Source organism: Phalacrocorax aristotelis, chromosome 1 (genome assembly GCF_949628215.1).
Source record: "Phalacrocorax aristotelis chromosome 1, bGulAri2.1, whole genome shotgun sequence".
In the NCBI taxonomy this organism is placed as follows: domain Eukaryota; kingdom Metazoa; phylum Chordata; class Aves; order Suliformes; family Phalacrocoracidae; genus Phalacrocorax; species Phalacrocorax aristotelis.
In genome coordinates this window covers 217,333,308-217,360,420 of record NC_134276.1, presented here as the reverse complement: position 1 = coordinate 217,360,420, position 27,113 = coordinate 217,333,308, and the positions used below count along the sequence as shown (strand labels likewise).

At 48.8% G+C, this 27,113-nt stretch overlaps 1 protein-coding gene across 7 annotated transcripts in view; it reads right to left on the bottom strand.

The window, feature by feature from the left end:
• Nucleotides 1-27,113, bottom strand: part of FBH1 (F-box DNA helicase 1) — a 35,884-nt gene that overhangs the window by 7,919 nt on the left and 852 nt on the right. For 3 of the 7 annotated variants that reach the window (XM_075081781.1, XM_075081774.1, XM_075081775.1), the window contains exons 3-17: nt 25,460-25,627; nt 22,806-23,398; nt 21,325-21,455; nt 19,439-19,574; nt 19,001-19,191; nt 16,021-16,134; nt 12,113-12,298; nt 10,937-11,031; nt 8,798-8,966; nt 6,854-7,082; nt 5,906-5,993; nt 4,320-4,406; nt 3,071-3,207; nt 1,334-1,433; nt 1,053-1,174 (exon numbers count right to left, since the gene is read on the bottom strand). In XM_075081781.1, coding sequence (XP_074937882.1) covers nt 1,053-1,174; nt 1,334-1,433; nt 3,071-3,207; nt 4,320-4,406; nt 5,906-5,993; nt 6,854-7,082; nt 8,798-8,966; nt 10,937-11,031; nt 12,113-12,298; nt 16,021-16,134; nt 19,001-19,191; nt 19,439-19,574; nt 21,325-21,455; nt 22,806-23,398; nt 25,460-25,627 — 2,546 coding nt within the window. Of the gene's footprint in view, nt 1-1,052; nt 1,175-1,333; nt 1,434-3,070; nt 3,208-4,319; nt 4,407-5,905; nt 5,994-6,853; nt 7,083-8,797; nt 8,967-10,936; nt 11,032-12,112; nt 12,299-16,020; nt 16,135-19,000; nt 19,192-19,438; nt 19,575-21,324; nt 21,456-22,805; nt 23,399-25,459; nt 25,628-26,254; nt 26,484-27,113 lie in introns of those variants that run through there. The other 4 variants (XM_075081778.1, XM_075081780.1, XM_075081777.1 and 1 more) reach the window with 4 other exon arrangements.

The following is a 27,113-nucleotide window of genomic DNA, read 5'->3' as shown; positions in this document are numbered from 1 at the left end:
GAGCTGGGGCAGGGTCTGGAGCACAAGTGTGCTGGGGGGCGGCTGAGGGGGCTGGGGGGGTGTAGCCTGGAGAAGAGGGGGCTGAGGGGAGCCCTTCTCGCTCTCTGCAGCTGCCTGAGAGGGGCTGGAGTGAGGGGGGGGTCGGTCTCTGCTCCCAAGTCACCAGTGACGGGACGAGAGGAAACGGCCTCAAGCTGCGTCAGGGGAGGTTTAGGTTGGAGGCTAGGAACAGTGTCCTCACTGCCAGAGGGGTCAGGCCCTGGCACAGGCTGCCCAGAGAGGTGGGGGAGTCACCGTCCCTGGCGGGGTTCAAAAACCATGTAGACGTGGCACTTCAGGGCATGGTTTAGGAGGCCTGGGGGTGTTGGGTTGGCAGTTGGACTTGGTGATCCTGGATGCCTTTTCCAACCTTAATGATTCTATAATTATATGATTCTATTTTAGGACTGGAATTCAGGAATGAGCACAGCACAGCCCTCTGTGGCACCTGCAAGTCCAAAGATCAGCTTCAGACAATTCAAGCATCGTCTTCGTCTCTCCAGAGAGCTTGAAAAATATTTATTCCCTTATGGCCCAGCCAACTGCCTTTCACTGCTTTTTACACTCAGCCTGCAATTAGAGCTGGTTTTTACTCCCCTAATGCAGGAACGCTGTGCCACTGCCAGCAGCCAAAGGCAGACATTAGTGCCCCATCTAATGCAATACTTGCAGCAGCTTATTACAGCTGTACATCCCTGTGCCCCTGCCCCATCCAGCTGACCAGAGCTGCTGCCATCTCACCTGAGCCTGATGAAAAAAGGGACAGATAAGCCTAAAAAGGGAGCCTTGTCTGCACAGATCTGAGGAACAGCTGCTCCAAATAATATTTCCCTAGACACGACAGATTGCTGCTTTCTCCTTGAATATTAGCTTTAAACCTAGGTACTACAGACAACAGCAGATCTATTTCAGGACCTATTTCAGGACACATGTAGGTGTCGCTTGTGCAAGTGCTAACAGGCTTGGGGACTTGAGGTTAGGACGTGAAAGACACATTGGCAATTTCTCCTTACCCCAATCACATGTATTTTAATCTGTCTCTCTCTTCCAGTAAGCTTCACAGCATCCTCAAATACGCTAAAATTGCTTCGTGATAAGATTGCTATCTTCCCTTCCATGCTACCTCTCACATCACCTGCATGAAGAAATTCCCAGTTAGCCAGGCCAGTTAGAAAGCAGGTATCTAAAACATAAAGATCTTCATAAATCAGGATTAATCCTGAGACACTTTGTTTATTATGCCATAGCTGTGTGACTCCCAGTCAGAGCTGACCAGTACACTGACATGACTTACCCTTTTGGTTTCCACCCACTAATGTCTTATTCCTGATCCTCTTGCAGACATCCAGAATGGTTGCTCCAACGTAAGCTATTTCAGGACCAAATCTGAAACTCTACATGGAAAAATGAAGGATACAGCAGGAAAAGAAGAGGAACTTGTTAAAACCTACAAAAGTATTACTATATATGGAACTATACAATTCCCACCAACCTTCTGGACAACGTTTCTCTTAGAAAAAGCACCCAAATCCCCCCAAATTATTCCTAGAAGCCCTGGTCACTGTTATACCCAAGGCGACAGGAACTGTGCTGTGAGATGGGACTATCATACAGGGCAAAACATGGTTTCCAGCCTCTCTAACCCAACAGCTGCCACTGCCAAGACTCTTCCCCAGTAAGTTAACGCGATATGGCATGTCTGTCCTGCAGCAGGGCAGGGGCTAGAGGTGGCAGGAAAGCAGCCAGGTCCCTCACTTGGCTGGGCTGCTGGACTGGAGCAGCAGAGCAGGGCTGGAGGTTGCTCCTTATGGTTTCCTAATCTGTAGATCTGGAGCCAAGAGTCAAAGCACCATGAGGGTAAAGCACCATGAGGCCAAAGCTGTAATCAAGTTTCAGGAACACCATGATTAAAAGACACCAGTGCCTGGCTGAGCACACCACCTCCACCAGCAAAGAGAAGTGGAAAATCTTGTTACCCAAAAGACTCCACAAGCAAGGTGATGCAAGGCTGGTCCCGAGGCTGTCACAAGATGTGCCACTGCAAATAAACACAGTCCCCGTTCCTATGTGTCTGTCCCTAGCTCCTACCCCTTGGCAAGGCTGCCATGGTGCGCAGGAAAAAGACAGCTCAGGTAGGTGGGTGTTTTGGTGGCTGTTCTGGCTTAGGAGCAAGTTGCGCTACAGCTTATATTGCTGGTTTAAGCCAATTCATTCTGCAAAGAATTCCCAAAGGCATAGTTCCTCCCTTTTATCAGCTGTGAGAATTGTGTAGCCATGTGCCTAATCAGGCTAAAAAACTTATCCGGGTGAGCTTTCATTTGGCATAACAGCAGGTTAGGTCCTGGAGACACAAGCATCACTTGTGCTGAAAGAAGGCAGGAGCTCTCTTCCAGGGCAAACTCAGATCAGCTGAAGCCGCTCATGAAAATTACGCCTTTGGCAGATAAACAGGGCAGGAGATATCACGGACAAAGGGGCACTGGTCGGCAGAGGTGGCAATGCTGGAGTTTGTACAACGCCAAAAAAAAAAAAAAGATTGTGTGTACAGCCAGCAAATACGTCCTCCTTATTCAACATGGTTTTATTTCAAGGAGGTCACTGGCCAGAAGAAAATTCATCTTCTTGCTCCTAATTCCTTCATCTCTCTGCACGGGACCCGCTGCTGTAGCTGACTGGCAATAGGAGCAAGGGGGATATCTGCCCCTGCCCACTCAGCTGGAGCTGAGAACTAACCCAGAGAAAAGGGAATCTCCTTAAAATAAGCCATATACCAAGGTCTCCACCCCAGTACCCGTTTCTCAAGCCACAGGGCTTTCCTAGTGATGGGATCACTGTACTAAGAGGCACAAAGGAGCTCTGCAGCACAGAGTGTGAACAGCAAAGTGTGCCACTAACCCAGGCAATGCAAACACTCCACGGTGACAAACTCAAGAAGTCTGGCTGTTAGATGCCTTTTGAAGAAGGACGTGAAACGTTTTCCACTGCATTAGGGATCTGTCCAGGGAAGGACAGCAGCAGACCCTCATCTTACCTGAGTGAGGTAGTAGACATGGGTGTGACGCACTGAGGAGAGGCTATTGACAGCGCCTCGGAAGGTGTAGATCTGCTGGTGAGGATCTCCTACAAGGATTAGGCCACACGTCTGCGACAGCACAATATCCATGATGGCTGCAGAAAAACATCAGAGCATTATGAGGGAGCCTGTTCATAAACCAAGAGTGAACTATACAATATCTCTTGCCTATACAGAGGCAAGAGGTCTTGCCTGATGACTCACAGCATTTAAGAGGTCAACACAGCTGCAGGAGACAAGTTGGGGAGAAGCAGAGGGAAGCACGCACATGACTGGGAGCTCTACAAATGTCCTACCTCTATTTTAGTCTGATGGTATTTTGTTCTGGACAGCAGCTGCACGGCATCTTAATCCCACACATGTGAGCGCAGCACAAGTCCACCACCCATCCCCAGTGACCCGGACGTGCTGCACGTGTGCCCACTGACTCAGTGCCCATCTCAGAAAGCCCTTCGGTCCACTTCAACCAAGCCTGTCCAAGGCTCAGTCACACTGGCAGAGCAACCACTTACATCACACTCAGCTGCGAAAGCACAGCTGAACGCCTGCAAGACCAGGTGTCCGGTGAATACCGGTGGGAGATGGTCTGACGAAGCCTTTGAGCTGACTTAATATCCACTGAAAAGGCCTTCCTCTGTCCCCCTTCTTTTGCTCCTCAGCACACAGTTTTGTCCACTTAGATCCCTCTGCGGAATCAGTTCACCTTGCTTTGCAACAGAGAGCCGCTCCCCAAATCCCCGGCAAAGAAAGCCAGCAGCTTTCTGCTACATGACTCAGGAATCGATAGGATGGTGCAAGGAATGGGCAAGACTTGCACCAAGTGCCAGGGTGGGATGGAGCAGCTCTGCTGTTCTCATATCCGACCCATTTAATGTGTCACCACCCTCGTAATAAACTACATCCTCAGCTAGGCTGGTATTCTGTTTTAACCTGGTAGCAGCAAAGCAATAGCAAAAGGGTCTGGATGGCACGTCTGGAGACCCAAAGCAACTGAAAGCAACCCCTCAAGCTGATGCACGTATATTCTTGTAGCCCGCTCACAAGCTGCCTTACTGAATTTACAAGGATCTGGGACCAGGATCTGAGTTATGTTACAGCTGAAAGGAAATTTTTTTTCAATTGTGCCCCTTCTCACACACCCCCGAGCACAGGAACATCCTCAAAAGTGCTTAGGAAGGCTGCAGCTCTGTCTCCCGTCACTGCTCACCTGGAGTGCAGTCCTGGGCTTCATCGACAAAAATGGCATCATACCCTGAGAGCTGAGGCTTGCTGAGCTGCCAAAGTTTCAAATACCCTGAGAGAACGAACAAGCCATGTCAGTGAGAGGGTAAGTTTCTCATTATAAAACACCGTGACCTTTAAAACAAGACAATTTTTTAAAAAGAAAAATTATTCTGGTGCTATTTCTCGCTTGGAATTTGCATGATGTTTGGAGGGGTTGCAAAAATCTCTATTGCTCCCAGATGTTGCTCTGTCTCCCTTGGCTGTATGAAGGGTAAAAAAACTCAACCCAAACCAGCCTGACTGCACGGGAGGAGAGCTACACCGATGACTCCAAAGCTCTTAACGCACAAAGAAAGTGACAAGGAAGGTTTTCCCCAGTACGAACCACCTCTGGCACTATCTGCACACGTGCTAGGAAGCAAGAGGGAAGGACACGCAGGCAGCAGCAAGGAACAAACACTCACTGTTCGCACTCATCCGCACACTCTCTCACACTTTTTTTTTTAATACTTCCTGATTTTTTTGCTATTTGCTGATTTTGAAGTTCAACAAGGAGGAGTGTAAGGTCCTGCACCTGGGGAAACATAATCTGGGAGTGCAGCACAGACTGGGATCCACCTGGCTGGAGAGCAGCTCTGTGGGAAGGGACCTGGGGGTCCTGGTGGGCAGAAAGCTCAACATGAGCGAACAGTGGCTGCTGTGGCCAAGAAGGCCAACAGGGTGCTGGGTTGCATCAAAAAGGGCATCGCCAGCAGAGAGAAAGAAGTCATCATCCCGCTCTACTCAGCGCTTGTCAGGCCACACCTGGAGCGCTGTGTGCAGTTCTGGTCCCCGCTGTACAAAAAGGATGTGGACGGGCTGGAAGGGGTCCAGAGAAGGGCCACCAAGATGATCAAAGGACTGGGAAGCTGCCATATGAGGATAGGCTGGGAGAACTGGGTTTGTTCTGCCTTGAGAAAAGGAGGCTCAGAGGGGATCTCGTCACCATGTACCAGTACTTAAGGGGTGGCTACAAAGAAGATGGAGACTTCCTTTTTACAAGGGAGTCCTTTTTACAAGGACAAGGGGGATGGACACAAGTTGCTCTTGGGGAGATTCTGATTGGACACCAGAGGGAAACTTTGCACAGTGAGGACAGTCACCATTGGAATAATCTCCCCAGGGAAGGGGTTGGCTCGGCCACGTTGGACACCTTCAAGAGTCGTCTGGACAGGGTGCTGGGCCATCTTGTCTAGACTGGGCTCTTCCTAGAAAGGTTGGACTAGATGATCGCTGAGGTCCCTTCCAACCTGGGATTCTGGGATATTTTGCTATTTTTTTCTAATATTTTGCTGCCAATTATACACAGCTGAACAGTTGCACCATCTTCTGAGGCTGCACAGGAGAAATGAACAAACTTCCAGCCTTTGGGCCTGTTTTGAGCTCCCTGGTGAGCTAGTGGCAGGAGAACCTAAATTTTATACTTTTTGATGCTCATTCCTGGCACACAGCCAGAAACAAGTATGAATCCGTTCCATTTTCTACTACAGCTCTTTATCTGAAGGCTATTTGACATCTGTCCTCTCTCACCATCAGAGGTTATCTTGTATTTCTTCTCTGCGTCTCCATCCAACTTCTTCATTTTGTGCCATATCTCCGTCGCCTCTTCCACATTGATCTAGAAAGAGAAAACAGAAGGGTCTGGCGAGATTGCTCGGAGGAGAAAAAAAAACAGTCCAGGCACAGCAGATCTTGAAAGGCTTCTCTGAAGCCTTTTTCCTCCTAATTCTCTTCTGTGTCACCACCAGTTAGGTTTTTCTCCTCCACAAAGTCTTTTCCCAATGCAGCCCCCTGGAAAGAACATTTCTTTGGCTCAGCTATTAGGACAGGATAATATAATACCCCCTAACTTCTGCACATTAACGCAAACTTTGTGTTTATTTTGACTTCTCTGGACACCTTGCAAAGTGCTTAAAGGTATTTAATATTTTGAGGCTGTTAATTCATTCCCTGCCAGAAATAACGACTGCAAATTGGATTTCTGCTAGCTGGGCTGGATCTGATCGGATGTGATCGATGTGGAGCAGAAAGGCTGATTTTCTCCCCAACTCCAGTCCATGCTGTTTGCAATGTCAGTGCTGCCATTTTAAGTGCTGCTGAGATGTCTACTCTAAATAAGAATTTTTGGGTTTGGTTCTGCATATCAAAATGACTAAAAAAATGTTTATTGCCTTTACATGTAGTATCACAATGCCATTCAGGCACTGATATAAATGCAATCTTTTATCTTTTCCTTGTGGGGAAGAAATATCTGCACTGAGAAGAGGCACTGGTAACCTCTAGAAACCAGCTGTGCAAACAGGAAAACCAAACAGGCCCAGTTTCTTTGGATTTGTCACAGAGGAAGAAAATATTTTGTCTAAAGCCGTCAGTTCTTACAGCTGAAGCACAAATACCCGTGAACTGAGACAGATGTGGGATAACTACAGCCCCTTCTAAACCTTGCAGCCCAAGTCTTGCTTCAACTCAGATACTCACTTCCTTTTCAATTTGGTTCATAAATTTCCTCATGCCATGGGTATTTTTGAACCAGACAGGAGTGTGCTCTTCACAGATTTCTCTATGTGAAGAGGCAAAAAAGTTTTCAAGGGTCTGCGCGACTGTTTTCCCTCGTATGAACAGAGATTGTCCCTCGTGGTTCTGGATAAGGAAACTCACGGAGTATGCTGACATCTTGGAGAAGTTCAGCTTGCCTTTTTCTTTATAGCTGTGCCACAGGTGACAAAAAGTAAGAGAGACATGTTGAAACACACGTGAAAAGCCTACTGGAAAAGCAAGCTCACTTTTACTTCTGTTGCACACTAACACTTGCAGAAGCTCTGTTTTACTCACTCACTTTGACCTCGTAATGGAATATCTTTAAAATCTGCACATATTTATCCTCACTATATTCCTGGTGGAAGCACAAACTTCTTCATTTTATAGATGAAAAGTCAAGCCAGAGAGCTATTCCCATCACTCACCCCTGCAATTACAGATTGTTTCCAGAGCCAGGTAAGCAGATTCCCCTCTTCCTCCATGTTGTGGCTCATTTTCCCTCCTGTCTGCAGGTTAGATGTGCCAACGTAATTGGTGAATGTAATAGAATTCAATAGACTATTTCAGTTGGAAAGGACCTATGACAAACTTCTAGTCCAACTGCCTGACCACTTTAGGGCCAACCAAGAGTTGAAGCACGTTATTAAGGGCATTGTCCAAATACCTCTTAAACACTGCCAAGTCTGGGGCATTGACCTCCTCTCTAGGAAGTCTGCTCCAGTGTTTGACCACCCTCTCGGTAATGAAATGCTTCCTAATGCCCAGTCTGAACCTTCCCTGATGTAGCTGTGAGCCATTCCCATGTGTCCTGTCTCTGGATCCCAAGGAGAAGAGCTCAGCACCTCCCTCTCCACTCCCCCTCCTCAGGAAGCTGTAGAGAGCAACGAGGTCACCCCTCAGGCTCCTTTTCTCCCAACTAGACAAGCCCAAAGTCCTCAGCCGCTCCTCACAGGACATGCCTTCCAGCCTTGTCACCAGTTCTGTTGCCTTCTTCTGGATGCATTCAAGGACCTTCACATCCTTCTTAAATGGTGGGGCCCAGAACTGCACACAGCGCTCGACATGAGGCCGCACCGACGCTGAATACAGCGGGAGGATCACCCCTTTTGACCGGCTGGTTACGCTGTGTTTGATGCACCCCAGGACGAGGTTTGCCCTCTCGGCTGCCAGGGCCCACGGCTGACTCTTATTGAGCCTGCTATCAACCAGCACCCCCACATGCCTTTCTGCAGGGCTGCTCTCCAGCCACTCCTCTCCCAGTTTATACTCCTGCCCAGCATTACTCCATTCCAAGTGCAGAATCCGGCAGTTGGTCTTGTTAAATTTCACCCTGTTAATCATAGCCCAGTGCTCCAATTATCTAGATCCCTTTGCAAGGCCTCTTGTCCCTCAAGACAGTCAACAGCGCTCCAGTGGTGGTGCCAGAAACTGCATCATTAGAACAATTCAGAGGTTAAGAAACCTCCTCCTCTGCTAAAGAAAAGCAGCATTTAGAGTGGTTGTACCATGGAAGTGTAAATGGAAAACGGGAAAAAGCTGTTTTCAGTGGCTTTATGTCTCCCTGTGAAGCGCTCCTTGACTGCAAATGCAGGCAGGATGAACGGCCCCCAAAACAGCAACAGGGCTTACGTCAGCACGGTCTGTGTCAGGACAGGGCAATGATTCTGCTTCCCCAGGCTCACATGGATGCTAAAATCACCAGCCCAAACAATCTGAAAGAACTTGGAAACTGTAAATCACAGTTTGGCTTGAAACAAGCGAAAGAAATATTTTCTCCCATTATTTTTGCTCGAGGCTTACTTCAAAACCAGACCTTCCCTTTCCTGACATGTCTTTTTCCTGCTCCACTGCCCTTCAGCGAAGGAATCTAAAATCTGCACTCACTGTTTGCCGACACTTTCAAATGCCAAAGAATGGAAAGTCTTGCACGTAACGTTTCTGGGGAAGACACTTTTTCCCCTCTCTACAACAGCTTTGTTAAACGCCACGTAAAGGAAATTCAGATCAGCAAACTTCTCCGCATACTTCACCAAGGTTGAGGTCTTTCCTGTACCTAAAGAACAGAAGAAAGTAAACAAAAAGCATCCAGAGTCAAGTATGAATGAATCCGCACACCTCTCATCAGCTTTACCTTCCCCATCCTGCTGTCCTAACTGCACAGCAGGACCCTTTGCAGCTAATGGGAATTTATTCACTGACTCAAGTGAAATCAGTAGAAGCTGTGGAGCAAAGTAGCTTTGACAAACAATCAGTCTGCAGCCAAAAAGCTTTAAAAAAAAACAACTTTTTTATTACCCAATATTCTAGAAGTCTGAACGTACATGAAGCTACTAGTTCTCTTGAAAGACAGCTTGGTAAATGAAATGTTGAAATTGGTCTTCTGAATGATTCATGAGCTCATTTCCTTGTACGATCTCCCACTAACGCTGCTCTCATCTACTCCAGTTTGCTGCAGGACAGCACCGTCCTCACCTCATGGCAAAGTTTCTTCACTCATGGAGCAGCAATCACAACAGAAACCCGAGACAAGGGCTCTGCACATCTCCCAGATGACTCGTGAATGTTGGACAAAGTAGGTCACAGAATCCCAGGCTGGTGGGGGCTGGCAGGGACCTCTGGAGCTCACCCCGTCCCACCCCCTGCTGGAGCAGGCACCCCCAGAGCAGGGGCACAGGGCCGCGTCCAGGCGGGGTGTGAATGTCTCCAGGGAAGGGACCCCACAGCCTCTCTGGGCAGCCTGTGCCCCTGCTCTGGCACCCGCACAGACAGGTCCCAGCACAGCTCTCTGGAGGACTCCAGTGGTTAATACTCCCTGTACGCAAAACTGACCATCTGCTCTTTTGCTTCCTAGGTTTTAACCAGCTATTCACCCGTGAGGACCATCTTGCCTGGTACAGACATTGGTCTTACCAGTAGATTGCTCCCACATCTCCCTGTATAACACCACTGCCACAGCAGCTTTCACACTCAGCTACTGGTTCAGCCACTTCATCCTCGAGTTCCTTTACATCTTCTGGGTGATGCAGTCTGGATCACGAAACGAACAGTACCAACGCATATTTGATCTGCAACCTCCCCCGTATGAATGTGAGACTGACCCTCTGGTGAACCCCCTATCCTGAGGCCGGTCCTTTCCAAGATCTTCTACAAGGAACACAGACGTAGAAATCGATTTAGCTTTTCTACCGCCACATCATTCACTAAGGCATCCTTTACACTGCGGTTAGATAACAGATGCTGTGGCAAGCATCCTCATCTACATGTCTGAAGAAGGATTACAAGTCATTTATGCTTTTGCCAGCAGTTCCTTGAGCTCTTTTCCTGCCCCTCCTTGTTGCAGTTACACGTAACCTGTCTAAGCTCCTGAGCGTTCCCGCTTTTGTCATTTGGACACAGTGACTTTGTACAGGGACAAGAAACCACCATTAGTGGCTTCCGTACCGTGGTGCTCAGCTGTATGTGTCCTTCTGCAAGCCTTTCGGGCAGAGAGCATGCATTAGCTCTGAGCCCCCAGTGCAGTGTGTTTAAAGGAAACTCTCTGCAGATGCAGGGAAATTATTTACTTTTCTTTTTCTTTTTAAATAGGCTCTCTCAATTTTATGCAATTCCCTTTTTTTTGGCTTGTGTTGCTCTTACAGAGGTGCTAAATCTAAACAAGTACGAGCAACTCCGTCTAGTGGCCTGTGGACAGTAACACTGCAGAACAGGCTCAGCATGTGACTAAGCAACACACAGAGAGTTGCTTCTCCTCTCCGGGGTGCCCTGACAAGCTGCTCTGGGCAGTCGTGACAGCACCCGAACACTTGGTTTCCTTATCGTGTCCGAGTATGACATTTACCCAGCTTACATGGGAGTAACCACCACCATTCCGGAGCAAAAGCCTGCTCTGACTTTTAGAATTGATTAAAAAGTAAGGTTGATCCCCCTGGCATCCACACAGTTCCTTGGACAGAAGAAGCAGGAAGGGAACGAGCAGAATTAGAGGTTATGCATTTTTTCTTATACATAATTTTTGGCTCTTACCTGCAAATGCCATAACTTTCACTATATGACCACGCTCAATTTTGTGATTCAAAATCCTTTGCTGTTCATGGGTCAGCTTTATTTCAGGCAGGCTACTAAAACCAGAAAAAAAAAGAGGAAAAGGAACTAAGAAAATAAATCCTCCCACAAAAACAAATTGGCTAACAGGAGAAGGAAACCAACAAATGATTTATCCCATCCCACACTCAGGAAGGTGGCACTGGAGCAACTTGGTTATTGTACAAATGAGAAAAGCAGGAAATAGGAGAAGGTTGGAGATAGCAAAAATAAAAATTAAACCCTGGGGAAGGTTACATAGGAAAAGATCTTCTCAAGGGCCCTAAGCCATGCTTTAAAAATTGATTTGGCACCCCGGCTCCTTAGGCTTATTGAAAGCAAACAGTGACTTGGGTTTGGGGTATTCTGTTGCTTTTGAAAGCATGTACCTTAAATTGCCCTCCAATTTCTCAGTACATAGGTGAGATCAATTATCCCTGACTCTCAGGGGAGCAGAGAGCTTTGATTAACATCAAGGCATTCAGCGCTTCCAGCTGGAGTGCACTTGTTTTATTCCTAAAGGTCTGAAATGTGTAATCAGCCAACAGTGTGAACCATCTCTGCGCACAGGGTCCTCCCCGATACCGCGTGTAAGGGCAGAAAGCCTTGTTTAAGTATCCTTGACATTTCACAGCTGGAACTTAGATGGCTGCCCCCAGGACGCATCTTTTACTGAACAAGCAAAATCTTCTCAGAGAAAGACTTAGAATGAAAGGGCTGGGAAGCCAAGAAGCACTGAAACCCAATATCTGTTTACCTTTGATTTATTTTTTTTGTTATGACCTCTCTCACTGTTGAGCCTCAGATCATCGGCAATTTTATTGGATTTATCTTTGCTAGACCTCCGTGATGGATGAAAAGCATTCCTGTATCCCTTCTGTAGGCAAGGACAAGGAAGCTAAATGTCTCCACCCAGGATTACTGCAGCAACAGGGGAACGAAGCCTGGATCTCCAGAGGCCAAGAAAGCATTTCACTCCTTACTGTCCTTCCTTTCTAGGCAGCAAGCTACAAACCGATACTAATTTGTAACAGCTATATATATATAACAGTTAGCATACAACAGTTATCCAACAGGATCTAGAAAACAGGAGCCAAAAAAATATCCTGCAGCTGGTACCTTGTTTCCTCTCGTGCACAGGAGGCAGTGTTTGTAAGTGAACAGCCTCTGGGCACGAGCGGGGCTCCCCAGGGCTCAGTGTTGGGGCCAGCCTTGTTTAATGTCTTTATCCATGATCTGGGTGAGGGGATGGAGTGCGCCCTCGGTGAGTTTGCAGGTGACACCAAGCTGGGCGGGAGCGTCGATCTGCTGGAGGGCAGGAAGGCTCTGCAGAGGGACCTGGGCAGGCTGGATCCATGGGCCGAGGCCAGTTGTGTGAGGTTTAACAAGGCCCAGTGCCGGGTCCTGCCCTTGGGTCACACCAACCCCAGGCAACGCTCCAGGCCTGGGGCAGAGGGGCTGGGAAGTGCCCGGCGGAGAAGGCCCTGGGGGTGCTGGCTGACAGCCGGCTGGGCATGAGCCAGCAGTGCCCGGGTGGCCAAGGAGGCCACCAGCCCCCGGGCTTGTGTCAGCACTGGTGTGGCCAGCAGGAGCCGGGCAGGGATGGGGCCCCTGTGCTCGGCCCTGGGGAGGCCCCACCTCGAGTGCTGGGCTCAGGTTTGGGCCCCTGGGGACAAGAAGGGCCTTGAGGGGCTGGAGCGTGTCCAGAGAAGGGCAGCGGGGCTGGGGCAGGGTCTGGAGCACAAGTGTGCTGGTGGGCGGCTGAGGGAGCTGGGGGGGTTTAGCCTGGAGAAGAGGGGGCTGAGGGGAGCCCTCCTCGCTCTCTGCAGCTGCCTGAGAGGGGCTGGAGTGAGGGGGGGGTCGGTCTCTGCTCCCAAGTCACCAGTGACAGGACGAGAGGAAACAGCCTCAAGCTGCGTCAGGGGAGGTTTAGATTGGAGATTAGGGAAAAATTCTTCAATGAAAGGTTGTCAGGCCCTGGCACAGGCTGCCCAGAGAGGTGGGGGAGTCTCCATCCCTGGAGATATTTAGAAGGGCAGACGTGGTGCTTGAGGACATGGTTTAGTGGTGGGCTTGGCAGTGATAGGTTAGTGGTTGGACTCGATGATCTTAAGGGTCTTTTCCAACCTTAACGATTCTATGATTCTATGATTATTTGTGCTACAGTAACACCACCAGCAAGCCAGCCCCCATTTTGGCTGACTGTAGCTTGCAGTGTTCTAGAGGAATACACTGTTAAAATTAAAGCAGGCACTCTCCCCTCTTTCCAGAGCTTCTTATCCATAGGGAGAGCGGTGATTTGGGAACATATTTTGGGGTGATTTGGACTCTGTGAAATTTCAGTGGCCATTACACTGGGGCACACAGAACTATGTTCCACTGACATACAGACCCTGATATTTGCTGGAAAAGCAACACAGCGAATCATGCCTGATCCAGAAGGTTCCAGCAAAGCATCAAGGACAACTTTTGATGCAAGTGGTGGAGGAGCCAACGAGGAGAGATGTGCTGCTCAACCTTATCCTAACAAACAAGGGAGGGCTGGTGGGGGATGTGAGAGTATGGGGGTAGCCTTGGCTGCAGTGACCATGAGATGGTAGAGTTTAGGATACTGTGAGGTAGAAGCAGGGCTACGATTCAGGTTACATACAGCCTTGGACTTCAAGAGGGCCAACTTTGGCCTCTTCAAATACCTGCTAGGAGGAATCCCATGGGCTAGGGCTCTGGAAGGCAGAGGGGTCCAAGAGAGCTGGACAATATTCAAGGACCACTTCTTCTAAGCTCAAGATCGGTGTATCCTCAGGAGGTAGAAGTCAGGCAGAGGAGCCAGGAAATGCACATTGATGAGCAAAGAGCTTCTAGAGAAACTCAAACGGAAGAAGGAGGTTCACAGTATGTGGAAAAAGGGACTGGCCACTTGGAAAGAATATAGGAATGTTTTCAGGGTATGCAGAGATGCAACAAGGAAGGCCAAGGCCCACTTGGAATTGAATCTGGCAAGGCATGTCAAAGATAACAAGAAGGCTTCTTTATATCCATCAGCAGTAAAAGGAAGAGTGGGGATACAATGGGCCCACTGGTGAACAAGGAAGGGGCCCTGGTGACGCAGGATGCAGAGAAGGCGGAGCTACTGAATGCCTTCTTTGCCTTGGTCTTTACTGCAAGGCTGGCCCTCAGGTTCTCAGCCCTCAGAGAAGAGAGGACAAATCTGGAGAAAGACAGACTTCCCCTTGGTTGAGAAAGGCTGGGTTAGAGATCACCTATGCAAACTGGATCCTTGCAAATCCATGGGCCCTGATGGGATGCACCCGCGAGCCCCGAGGGAGCTCGCTGTTCTTGCTGAGCCACTCTCCATCGTCTTTGAAAGGTCGTGGAGGACAGGAGAGGTGCCTGAGGAGTGGAGGACAGCAAATGTCACTCCAATCTTCAAAAAGGGCAAGAAGGACATGAGAAACTCTAGGCCAGTCACCCCACCACCACCCCTGGAAAGGTGATGAGCAGTTCATCCTGGAGGCCGTCTCCAGGCATGGAGAGGACAAGAAGGTTATCAGAAACAGTCAACATGGATTCACCAAGGAAAGATCATGCTTGACCAACCTGACAACCTTCTGTGATGGTGTGACTGGCTGGGTCGACGAAGGGAGAGCAGTGGATGTTGTTACTTCAGTAAGGCATTCAACACTGTCTCCCACAGCATCCTCACAGGCAAGCTAAGGCAGTGGGGGTTGGATGAGAGGACGGTGAGGTGGACAGAGAACTGGCTCAACAACAGAGCTCAGAGGATTATGATCAATGGGGCAGAGTCTAGCTGGAGGCGCGTAACTAGTGGTGTTCCCCAGGGGTCTGTGCTGGGTCCAGGCCTGGTCAACATATTCATCAATGACTTGGACAAAGGGACAGAGCGTAACCTCAGCAAGTTCACTGATGATACCGACTGGGAGGAGCGGCTGATACACCAGTAGGCTGTGCTGCCACCCAGCGAGACCTGGACAGACTGGAGAGCGGGGCCCAGGGGAACCTCATGGGATTCAACAAGAGCAAGTGCCAGGTCCTGCCCCTAGGGAGGAACAACCCCCCACACCAGCACAGGCTGGGGGGGACCTGCTGGAGAGCGGCTCTGCCAAGAAGGACGTGGCGGTGCTGGGGGGCAGCGAGGTGACCCTGAGCCAGCACCGGGCCCTTGGGGCCAAGGAGGCCAAAGGTGTCCTGGGGTGCATGAAAAGGAGCGTGGCCAGCAGGGCGAGGGAGGTTCTCCTCCCCCTCTGCTCTGCCCCAGTGAGGCCGCACCTGCAGGGCTTCGGCCAGTTCTGGGCCCCCCAGCTCAAGAAGGGCAGGGAACTGCTGGAGCAAGGCCAGCGCAGAGCTGCCAAGGTGATCAGGGGCTGGAGCACCTCCCTTGTGACGAAAGGCTGAGAGACCTGGGCTTGTTCAGCCTGGAGAAGAGAAGGCTGAGGGGGGAATCTCATCAATGCTTATAAATACCTGAAGGGCGGGTGTCAGGAGGATGGGATCGGGCTCTTTTCAGCGGTGCCCAACGCCAGGCCAAGGGGCAACGGGCACAAGCTGGAACACGGGAAGTTCCACCTGAACATGAGGACAAACCCCTTTGCTGTGCGGGTGCCAGAGCAGGGGCACAGGCTGCCCAGAGAGGCTGTGGGGTCCCTTCCCTGGAGACATTCACACCCCGCCTGGACGCGGCCCTGTGCCCCCTGCTCTGGGTGTGCCTGCTCAAGCAGGGGGTGGGACGGGGTGAGCTCCAGGGGTCCCTGCCAGCCCCCACCAGTCTGGGATTCTGTGATCCATCAGTGAATAATGACTTTTAAATACAATCAGTGCTTGGTAATTCAATTTTTACAGATTTAAGGCCTGAGTCTGGTTTTCCTGTGAGAATTCAGGGAGTAGGTGGCAAGGAGCAGAATAAGGTTTTGTACTAATCCTTATGAATCTCAGAGTCTTATCAATAGTCTCTGCCATAAAACTTTTGCTCCCCCTCCAAGGTTTAGCACTCTATGGTAAAATAGCATTACCTTGACCATAAGTCTTGTCTGCAGCGTGAAGCCAGTGTTTCCTCTTCCACTGTCGGCATAGTTGCAGAAGAATTTTCCATCAGATACAAGCAGTAGAAAATATTGTAATGGATCCTGGTAGAAAGGACAAAAGAGAATCTATCACTGAGAAATCATCAGTAACAAATTAAACATTTGCAGCCACCTAACAGACTGACAACATCTTGAATACTTCCAACAGAACAATGCACAAATCCCGAAGCGCTCAGGGAGTTGCAGGAGACCATTAATATTTTAAAGTGCAGTTAGTTATAACCTTGAAAAGTGACTGCAATGGCACCATGGGGACAGCTCTGTCCGTGGCCTCTCCCTTACTCCTGCTGGGTTTGTGTTCCAAGGTCTGCTACGCAAACATGACCTGGGATCAGAATCCACAGGATCCTTTTGCTCTCCTGAACCACTATCAGCAATGGGGTCTGGGGGAGCCTGAGAGAGAATGTGGGCTAGTTTAGGCCCCTAAAGTGAACCAGTTTCATCAACTGCCTTATGATGATTTTATACAAGCCATGACAATACTTCATAGTGCTTTGCTACTGCAGAGAGAGGAATGCAGCATCTCTTCGCTTTAATTACCCTGGCAACAACTAGTTTAAAATTGACTTCCATCATACATCAGGGTTGACACCACTGTGGTTTTACCTCTTCTAGTGCAGTTTTGTTCCTGTGACTGAACAGCTGCCACTGCAGGCCACGCTCCAGGACAGACTCTGTGTCTCACATTAGGTGACCTGACCCTCAGACTCACTAGTTGCTCATAGAGCTGCACATAGGTACCAGATCCCTGCGGGCACATTTCCTCCTTATGCCCTAAATCACAAACCTCACATGGTCTGAAGAGATGATGACAGAAGAGACATGGTCATTCCTATTTCTTCTAGTCTAGATTGTTCAAGGAGATGGAGATGGGATGTGGGTGACATTGACCATGAACCCTCAATGCTTGTGAGCAACACCCTCTGTCTGCCACAGCTTCAGCAGGCATTTACACAAGCTTATGACCTTAGCCAGCAATTTTCTATCACTGACAGGCCAAACAAGCATCCTGACTTCCCTGGTTGGTAGCCTGAGCGCGTGGCCCATGGTTGAGTAAGCAGAAAATGAACACTTCTCTTGTGCCTAACACAGGCTGAACTATAACTTGCAGAGGGCAGCCTACAAAACCATCTTCCTTCTGGCTATAGATTCCTTTTCCAGCACAGTTCCTTTCCAGTCTTCTCATAAGAAGAATTTACACGTGTCCTTAATCCTCATCTCAGTTTCACTGCAATTCTGAACCAACGTGTGGGCTCTTACCTGCATTACCAGGCACCTCTGCGAACAAAAGGCATAGGACGGATCGCTACACACATGCAATAGGTGCTCCTGGGACTTGTAGTGTGATTTAAGAGGAGTGAAGTGAGTAACTGGTCTCAGGAAGGTAATAATTGCATTACATTGTTGCAGCTGATGTGTATTTATTTCTAATCAGAAAGTTTCTACAGCTGCTTTAAAACCTGCTTTTGTATCTGAAAAATACTTTTTGCTTGAACACAACTTTCTAAAAAACAAGCAGGCTATGAAACAGTCTAGGAATTAAAGCAAACCTAAAGGTAATGCTCCTAGATGTTCCTGCAAAAAGCTAGGGATGCACACACTGTTCCTGACAAACTGCATACACCGAGGAACCAAAGGACAATTCCAAGAGGAACATAATTGCTCATGAGCATATATTCACTGCATATAGAATCACTGAGGTTAGTAAAGACCTTTAAGATCATCAAGTCCAACCGTTAACCCAGAACTCCCAAGTCCACCATTAAAACATGTCCCTAAGTGCCATGTCTACACATCTTTTCATAGAAACATAGAATGCCCTGAGTTGGAAGGGACCCACATGGACCATCGAGCCCAGCTCCTGTCCCTGCACAGGACACCCCAAATTCACACCGTGTCCCTGAGGGCCTTGGCCAAGTGCTTCTGGAATATCGCCAGCCTTAGTGCCGTGATGCCTCCCTGAGGAGCCTGTGCCAGGGCTCCACCACCCTCTGGGGGAAGAACCGTCTCCTAATGCCCAGCCTAACCCTCCCCTGGCACATCTCTCTGCCATCCCCTCGGGTCCTGGCTTTGGTCGCCAGAGAGCAGAGACCAGCCCTGCCCCTCCTCCTCCCCTCGGGAGGGAGCTGCAGAGCGCCATGAGGGCCGCCCTCGGCCTCCTCTGCTCCAGGCTGAACAAACCCAGGGACTTCAGCTGCTCCTCGTACCGTTTCCCCTCTAAACCCTTCCCCAACTCCGTGGCCCTTCTCTGGACACTCTCCAGTAGCTTTATACCCTCAACGTCCTGCGGCGCCCAACGCTGCCCACAGCACTCGGGGTGAGGCCGCCCCAGCGCGGGGTAGAGCGGGACAATCCCCCCTCACCCGGCTGCGATGCTGGGCTCGATGCCCCCCAGGGCACGGTTGGCCCTCTTGGCTGCCAGGGCACGCTGTTGGCTCGTGTTCAGCATCAACATCAGCCATTTTAAACACCTCCAGGGATGGTGACTCCACCACTTCCCTGGACAGTCTGTTCCAGCGCTTGACAACCCTTTCAGTAAAAAAATTGTTCCTAATATCCAACCTAAACCTCCTCTGGTGCAACTTGAAGCTGTTTTCTCTTGCCCTGTTTCTTGTTACTTGGGAGAAGAGACCAACACTCACCTTGCTACAACCTCCTTTCAGGCAGCTGCAGAGAGCGATAAGGTCTCCCCTCAGCCTCCTCTTCTCCAGGCTAAACACCCCCAGCTCCCTCTGCTGCTCCTCATAAGACCTGAGCTCCAGACCCTTGGCCAGCTTCATTGCTCTTCTTTGGCCATGCTCTAGCACCTCATTCTCCTTCTTGTAGTGAGGGGCCTTAAATATATATTACATATTGGCAAGCCTAGAAAGAGAGGCAGGGAGGCAGGAAGCATCTGCATACTCATTACCTGTTAGTGATCACGATGTTCTTCTCTCTCATTGCGTACAGAAGCGTGGCGATGCAGTAGAGTGTCTCGGTCACATCCACCACAGACAGGGTAGAGCAGGGTCTCTGCAGACACGCCATCAGCCTTCGGATGTCGCTGACGCCATTGGAGAAAAGCACCATGACTGCAATTATGGCCCACATGTTCTCAGGCTGGTATAGGCAACAAGAAGAAAGAGTGAGCAAGAAGCTTTGAGCCTTTAGCAGCAGGGAAACCCTGCTTCAACACTATAAGAACACCTACGCCATGATGAATAGTTAAATCCTGTTCAGTCACCCTGAACAGGACCAACTAACACTCCAAAGGGAAAACTTTAGATGCAGGAGAGCAGATATGACCTTAAAGCACCAGCAGTTGTTAAACATTTTAAATAAACCAGTTAATAGCTGTTAAACCTACCCCCGTCTTGCTCTGTAAATGTGGCAGTTTGTTGGCGACGCAGACTTCAGCCTTTGAGAAGAGGTGATGACTCTTCAAACACCGGAGAACCGCACTGGGATTTACCTTCCGACTTGTGGATATGGCAGACACGCACCTGGGTAGAACAGGAACAGCAGCATTTGCAGAGAAGGTTTATCAAGGAAGTTTATTCTCCAAGTAAATAATGCCTTCTCCAAAGTACCATCAGTCAGGCTGTAGTTAAGTACAACTATTCCTTGCTGTGTGCCCCACAGATTTGACTGGATGCATTCAGCAGCGAGGCCGCAAGGTGCTGAACTTGGATTTCCAACCCTAGTTCTTGTGCCTAGAGCCATTTAGACAAGTAATTCCCAGTTCTGTTACACAGACATGTGCTTAAATACTTTGCTGCATCAAGCCCTTGGTCTGCAAGTTCATCCTGGCCGTCTCCTTCCAGAAGATGGATCTACCTCGCTCTTAACCCAGTTTGACTCTTCTGTTTGCACCATTTAACTGCCATACAAAATTGCCCACTAGACTGCAGAGATCTGAGCAGAGCGCTTGCTTTTATCAGGGATGCATCTTGGGCTTGGGCTTGCTGCTGAGCTGTGACTGGTAAGTCAGTGCCGGTCCAGGAATGCAGCCTTTCAGAAAAGGAAAAGAAGAAAATACATTGGAGATAGGAGGGACCAGGAAGAAGAGCTCATACCCTCTACAGGATATTTCTGTTTTAGCTAAATCCAGGAGATACTGAGCCACTCCGAGTCCCTGGCTGGTCCAGAGATGGAAAAGCAGTGCTGACATGACAAATCCTGAAATGGAAATGGGTGCTAAAAGGGATGCTTAAACTGAGTCTCACTTTCTCCAGCATGGTCACCCTGCCGGAAGCAACCATATAACATCTTCTCCAAAGCTTGTTGTTGGGTGCCAGGAGGCAGCAAGCAACAGGACAGCCCAGCCTTTTTTGATTTTGTTGTCTAATGCTTGCCTTGGAGCTCCCAGAAGCTTCTCTCAATTGCTGTACCCAACCTGGCTGTGCTCTGACAACAGGTCCATCTCTAAAACCTTCCTTTGAGCCTCCAGATCCAGCCTGTGGAAAGCTTGCAGCTGCTTGCTGATGCCGTCTTGCTCAGGCTCTCCTCACCTCTTTCCTCCTTCAGTGCAACAACCACCTCCCTGCCCTCCAAGAGGCAACACCACCCAAGTCAAAAGGCCACCACCAAGACTGTTCTTCTGCTCCCTCTTCCCAGTCCACGTTCAGCTTCTCCATCTCCTCAGACATTAGTACAAGCCTATCCCTGTCCCAGGCTTTGCAGCCTCTCCCTCGCTTATCCATCACTTCTCACTTGCTATCAAAATCAGAACAACTGCAGAAGGGACTTTGGAAGCCACATGCTCAAAGCAGGAATGACTTTAAAGTTTGGTTGTTTGTCCAGTCGAGGTCTGAGCATCTCCAAAAATGGAGATTCCCCACCTCCCTGGGCCAGCATTTGACCACTTTCCCAATATCTAACCAGATTTCCTGTGCTGTAACTTGGGATTGTGGCCTCTTGTCCTCTCACTGTGCACCTGCAAAAAGAGTTTGGCATTGTGCTTTCTACAGCCCCTCATCAGGCAGGGGAAGAAAGCAATTAGATCCTCTTTCCACCTTCTCTTCTGCTCACACATCATGTGCTCCCAACACAAAGAAGAGGAAAGGGAGGGTTTTTTTACCTATTTCTAGAACCCTATTAGTGATTTCTACTGTTCCTTCCTCACCTTCCTGTATGTCTCCTACCTGTTTGGAAGACAAACCCTGTTCTCTCCTGGCAATTTGGAAGAAGACCCAAAGCAAGGAAGGTCTGAGGATCTACAGGTACAAAAATCAAGTGCTGAAATGGACTCACCTGATCAGACCCAACACACATTCTTTCTGCTCCTTTGTTATGGCAAAATCCTGCAAGACCTGTTCAACTCTGTGCAGGGCCATGTCCTCCTTCATTAGGTACCGATGGTACAGCTTCTTCCAAGGAATGAACTAGAATGTGAAGCACATACCACCATCTTTCATCTCACAGCACTGGAAAATAGGTTTCTTCTGGCGATAAGCTAATAAATGTGACTTCCAAAGAAGACCTGGAGTTCAAAAAGTCCCTGTAGCGTGATGGAAACAGGTATCTAGCATGAGATGGGGAAGGAAAGAGGCAACAGAGGAAAGAGAGAAAGACTTGCTCTGCAAACTTGCCTATAAAAGGCTGTTTTTCTAGAATGACGGGAACAGGACCATGACGGTTCAGTTTCAAATGTCAAAGCGTTAAAGAAGTGGGGATTATTTTCAGCACTAGTGCACAGATTTGCTCTGAGCGGGGTCTGAGTGCTTAAAATTCCTCTGTCCATGGAGCCCTAGCCTCCTGCAGCCTGCGCTTTGGACTTCTTCAATAAAAACAGACAGGGCGCTGCCTTGTAGGCTGTGTTATGGAGTGAAGAGCAGATTTGGGAGAGGAGTTGAACACACCAAGCATTTAATGCATGCGTTTTCTATGCATCTCTCTAGCTCTTCAGGCTTAAAGCATGCCCATTAAGCTGTTAAAGCACTGAGTGCAGGACACCTCCTGCGTCGTGCCCAGCCTTACCCATTCAAATTTATCAGAAGGGCATGAACAAGAACTTGGACCTCTGCAACAATCAGGGCTGTGATTGGTCCCCCACCACGCTGAGACAGCCTCCACGTACAAGCTGAGGATTTCCAGTGTGAGTGGTGAGCAAGTCTAGTGGTTCCAGCTGTCTCTGAGCCACCTTTAATTGGAATGCAGAGATCCTCTCTGCAGCCAAAACAACTGCCAGTGAGTTCACGACTGTTTGTACTGCAAGGGCCTTGACTGCAGATGAAGCAAGCTCCATGAAAACAGAGTTAAAGGCCATTCCTGTAAACATGTTTGAGTATAAGAGACACCACACATACACAGGCTGGGGGACAGTGACCTATACCAGCCATGAGAGGACACTGGCCAGTCTGGCAGCCAGAATGACCTGCATGATCCCTGTGAGAAAAAAAGGCTGCAAGGAAAAGAGTGAAGGGGGATTTTGTGGAGTCTTACAGGATGCTCTTTTTCCATGTATGGGAAGAATGCATCAAGGGAAGTTACTGCAATATTGATCTGAAACAGGCTGGCATCTGAAGATGCCACTGTAGTCCTGAAGACCAAAAAACAAATGACCTCACGAGAAAGGATGTGGGCATTAGGGAACAATAAAGGGATTTAAAGGAACAAAGAGAGACAGACACAGCATGGATGCTCCTACAACAACACATGCAGCCACAAGACTAAGTCAGAACAGAGCGGTAGAAGAAGGGGCAGGCTGAAATCAGTATCACAGCAGTCCTTACCAGTGGATCACTGACTATCGCCCTCCAGCAGCGACACACCAGGCTCAGGTTCTGATACAGATCAGTCACTGGGAGGAGAGCAAAGATGTACCTAAGGATTTCAACAGGCAGCTCCTCAATACTTCCCTGAGGGACTTCCCAGTTCCGAGTCCCCAGGAGTCCATAGTGTTCGTCAGGGACTGGTTCAATTTCCATATTATCAAGTTCCTGCTTGATCTGGCTGCATTCCTGCTTGATCTGGCTGCATTCCTGCTTGATCTGGCTGCATTCTGGATGAACCACCATTGGCTTCTTCTCAGGCAAACCCCACAAATCGTGCTCTGGGTTGCTAATGCCTGCAGCTGCAGTGGACAGAGGCCGTTTTCTGGAGCTTTCTGTGGGAGCTGGTACAAAGTCCCCATCCTCCAGAAAAGAGCTGGAATCACTGCTGATCTCTGTCACAGTGGAGACACTGCTGAAGAAATCATCACATTCAGTGAAGATGGGATCCAGTTGCTTTTCTTTGATTCTACTGTTCTTCGTCCCACTGGCACCTACTTGTTGTATCTGAGAGATCCTGAAGTAATCAGTGATGCTCTTCTGCTGACCTTCGCCTGCAGAAAGAGGAAGAGCATGAATGAAGTCAACAGAAACAAGCCCACTGCCCCTAACTGAGCTAACAAGGAGACCAGAGGTTGTGTAAGGTGGTAGTCATCTCCACAGGGTTCCTCATAGACGTACGAGCTTACTACAGGTGAACTGCCCTGCTTCATATTGCTTCTCTGGCAACCTATGGAGGTCAGCAGAACAACATTCATCTCTGCACTGTCCACATAATCTGGGCACTGTCAAGGTACATCTGACACCTCCACTAGCTTCTAGAAAAAGACACAGTCTGCATAACACTCTCTCAGATCAACAACTCTTAGCTACATAACACAGCAGACGTGTGTTAAATAGAAACACAGCTGCAGAATGAATTTCATGGGAGATAGCTCCACTAGCCAAAGAAACAGAAGTAGGGAAGGAACAAAACTCAGGACTTGAGGAGTTGTGATGTGCCTCAGACTGAGGTTGGGCTCCCAGCGGTTATTTATTGTTCTTAACCTGGTGAATGAGAAGCACGCTAAGATTTTAGAAAAGCTTCAGGGTTTAACTACTCTGCTCCATGAGCAGGTCACAGCACCAAGCCTCTAGCAGGCTGCTCCTACCACAGTGTACGAGAGACCAACGCCTTTAAGAGGATAAGCAGCCATTTCTTGCCAGATATTTCCTGTCTGCAATGTCAGAAACCACTGGAGACAATAAAGGAAACCGAAACTTGGCAAGAGATTGCTCTCAGCAGCCTCTCCTTTCTCTGACAGCCACACAGTCCAGGTAGCACACAGACTAAACTTACCAGCATTGACAGTATTCATTCCGCCCAGCTCCTAGTCTGCAACATATCCTGATGCTGAGCTAAGAGGCGACTCGAGAAGAACAAAATCACAAGCAGCTAGTGCTGATTTTAATGCATTTTATTTCTGGATGCTCATGAAGGCATAGCTTAAAGAAATCTGGTTTGCAAGACATTTGCTGCTTAAAAAGCACCAGCTCCCCTGCTAATGTCTGAGAGTCCAATACCTTAAAACTTGGAGCATCTAAGATTGCTAGATATTTAAAAGTGAGGTAGCCAAAGATACCGCTAACACGAAAATGGAAAAGAAAAGTATGTCTACGAGCACAGAGTCTAGGACTCTGGTGTCTTGTCCTGGCTCACCAGCAGATATTGTCTGTGAAGTGAGTCAGCTCACACCAAGGTGCAGATTCCCAAGCCTCCCAGGGCAACGCTGAAATGCTCCTAAGTCTGACCTTCCCCAGAGACCAAGGCACTCAGGAGTTCAGGAATAACTCAAGATGATTTTTCTTTGCTTTCCACCTGTCTCCTTGCCCACGTGTCCAGGGCATCTCTTGCTGTTACACACGTTTTGAGGCTGAGCCTTTAACCCTGCACCATGAGATATTTTAAAACAGCTCCTCCACCTTCAGTTCGAGGCCCGAGACCTGTTGTGTGCAGATTAGCTCAAAGTTTTATCAATCCTCAAAAGCCCTCTAAGGCTTCAGCACTTTTGGAACCCACCTCTACGAGTCATGTATCACAATGTTTCCCATTCCCAGGAAAGTCAAAGATCATTAGTATCTGTTAAGTGTTCAACAACACTTTTGCAGTCCTATATAACTAGACAGGTCATTATTATTTAATAATATCCTAAAGAGCATTTAGAAGCAGGAATCACGTCATTAATAGTGCCTAATTGCAGAGGCTGTAGCATTCTTCAGGGGGAAGCTGCTGTTCTCCCCAGGTAGTCTGACAGCTCAGCGACATCAACATGGAGGCATTTCTGGTGTGAGGAGCGACTAAACACAAATGCGAAGGCAAACTCACTCGCTCCTGGAGGGGAGGACTCAAGGTATCTCTCTTTCTTGCCACTTGACTTTGCAGAGACAGAGATTAAGCCCAGTTTTGCCATGCACCACTCAATCCCAACCAATTTCTTCCACTTGTACTCACCTCGCCTGGCACTACTCCCCCATCAGCAAGAGTTCAACGATGGATTATACAATGTTCCGCACCCCATTAGCATTTTTCTCCCCCAAATTCCTCACAGCCTTCAAAATATTTGCAATCAGCATACCTCCTTGATGTCTCCTTGTCCGGTGGGTGGGATGGAGGCCCCCGTTTACATCTCCTTTAGTTTGCCTTTGACTCAACGGCTGCGTCAGGGAGGATAAACCTTCTGCGCTCTGGGTGAGAGCTTCGCAGTCTTCGGCTGTGAGGCGCTTTTTTTTGAATGGCTTCATTGCTTTTCCAACATACAAAAAAAAAAAAAAAAGACCCCAAACTTTTAGCAAGCAATATACAGTCTGTGGTTTTAACAGGGGCATAAGCACACAGTTTCTTTTCAGAAATTTATAGTGCTGGTGTTTCAGCCAGGAGTTTCTCCGAATAAAGCAGAGCAGAAGCTTGTACAATGCTCTGGTGAGGTGCTAAGGAGGGCACCGCATTGTATCAAGGCAACATGTCTGCAGTCACCACAACAGCGACTTCACCCCAGGTCCCCACCCCTGCGCTGTATGAGGCTTTGGAACAAAAGAGAATGATGTAAAAATCAGAATCCGTGCAAGTTTTGCGGCTTTACCTACAATACTGTAACACGAAGAAACAGATAAAGGCATTTGTGTAAATGCAAAGTATCGTTAGCAGGACGCCGAGGAAGCCGGCGGAGGCTGAACTGCGCAATGGAGGCGACAGCGTCGTGCCTGGGGAAAATCATAGCCAACGTTCAAACACGCAAACCTGAGCCTCTCACAACCAGATCCAAGCTGGGATCCTCCGTTAAGGAGGAAACACAAACCACTTGCAGTGCAGCTCTTCCCCGTGAGAGGGATGGTTATGAAGCAGCACAAAAGTTATTTTAAGAAAACCTTACTTGAAATCCGCACAAGCTCCTCTTCCGTCTGCAGGACGACCAGCGGAAAAAGTACAAACAACGCAACTTGCTTCTACCAAAAACATGCACGAGAAACCCGAAACCACAGCACAGGATGGGCTTCCTTCTGATAGCAGAATTATCAGCAAAACACTGCTCACATGGTATCGCTTTTACTTTATTACTACACTGTTTTGCGGAGGATAAACTCCTCTACCATGCTTATGGCAGCCAGGAAAGTAATCGACTGAACTCATACAGCAGGATCCAAAGGTCAGTTTGTTTCGTTATGCTGCTTCCCCCTTTTCATCCACGTCAGCTCAACGGAGCGGCACTAAAAAGCTGTGCTGAGCTCCCCAGAGAGGCTGTTTTCTAACATCCCATGTTCCTCAAAACACAGCAAATGAGGCAAGCAGAAGAGAAAAAGCAATGTAAGACAGTCCCATGACACTTAGGGACATGGTTCAGTGGTGGACTTGGCAGTGCTGGGTTTATGGTTGGACTTGATCTTAAGGGTTTTTTCCAACCAAAATGATTCTGTGATTCTATTCTACGATTCTACTTAAAAATGGTGCTTCTCACTTGAAATTGAAAAGTTTTTCAGATTAAACAGCAGGAATCATTGAAGCACCCCAATTCTCTTAAGCACATGGTCCTGGCAAACATCAAGAGCTGAGGTACCGGCCCTGTGCCCATTCCCGGAGCTGTTGGACACAGAAAGGTCTCGTGGAAGGCTAGGTGTAGGATTGGGGGCAAAACCTCTGCTCCCCTACCCCTGAACAGCAAAACCCCCAAAGCACCAGGACCCCAGCACAGGGTTCAAGTCAAGAAACCCAACACAAGCAGATGACCCACTCAG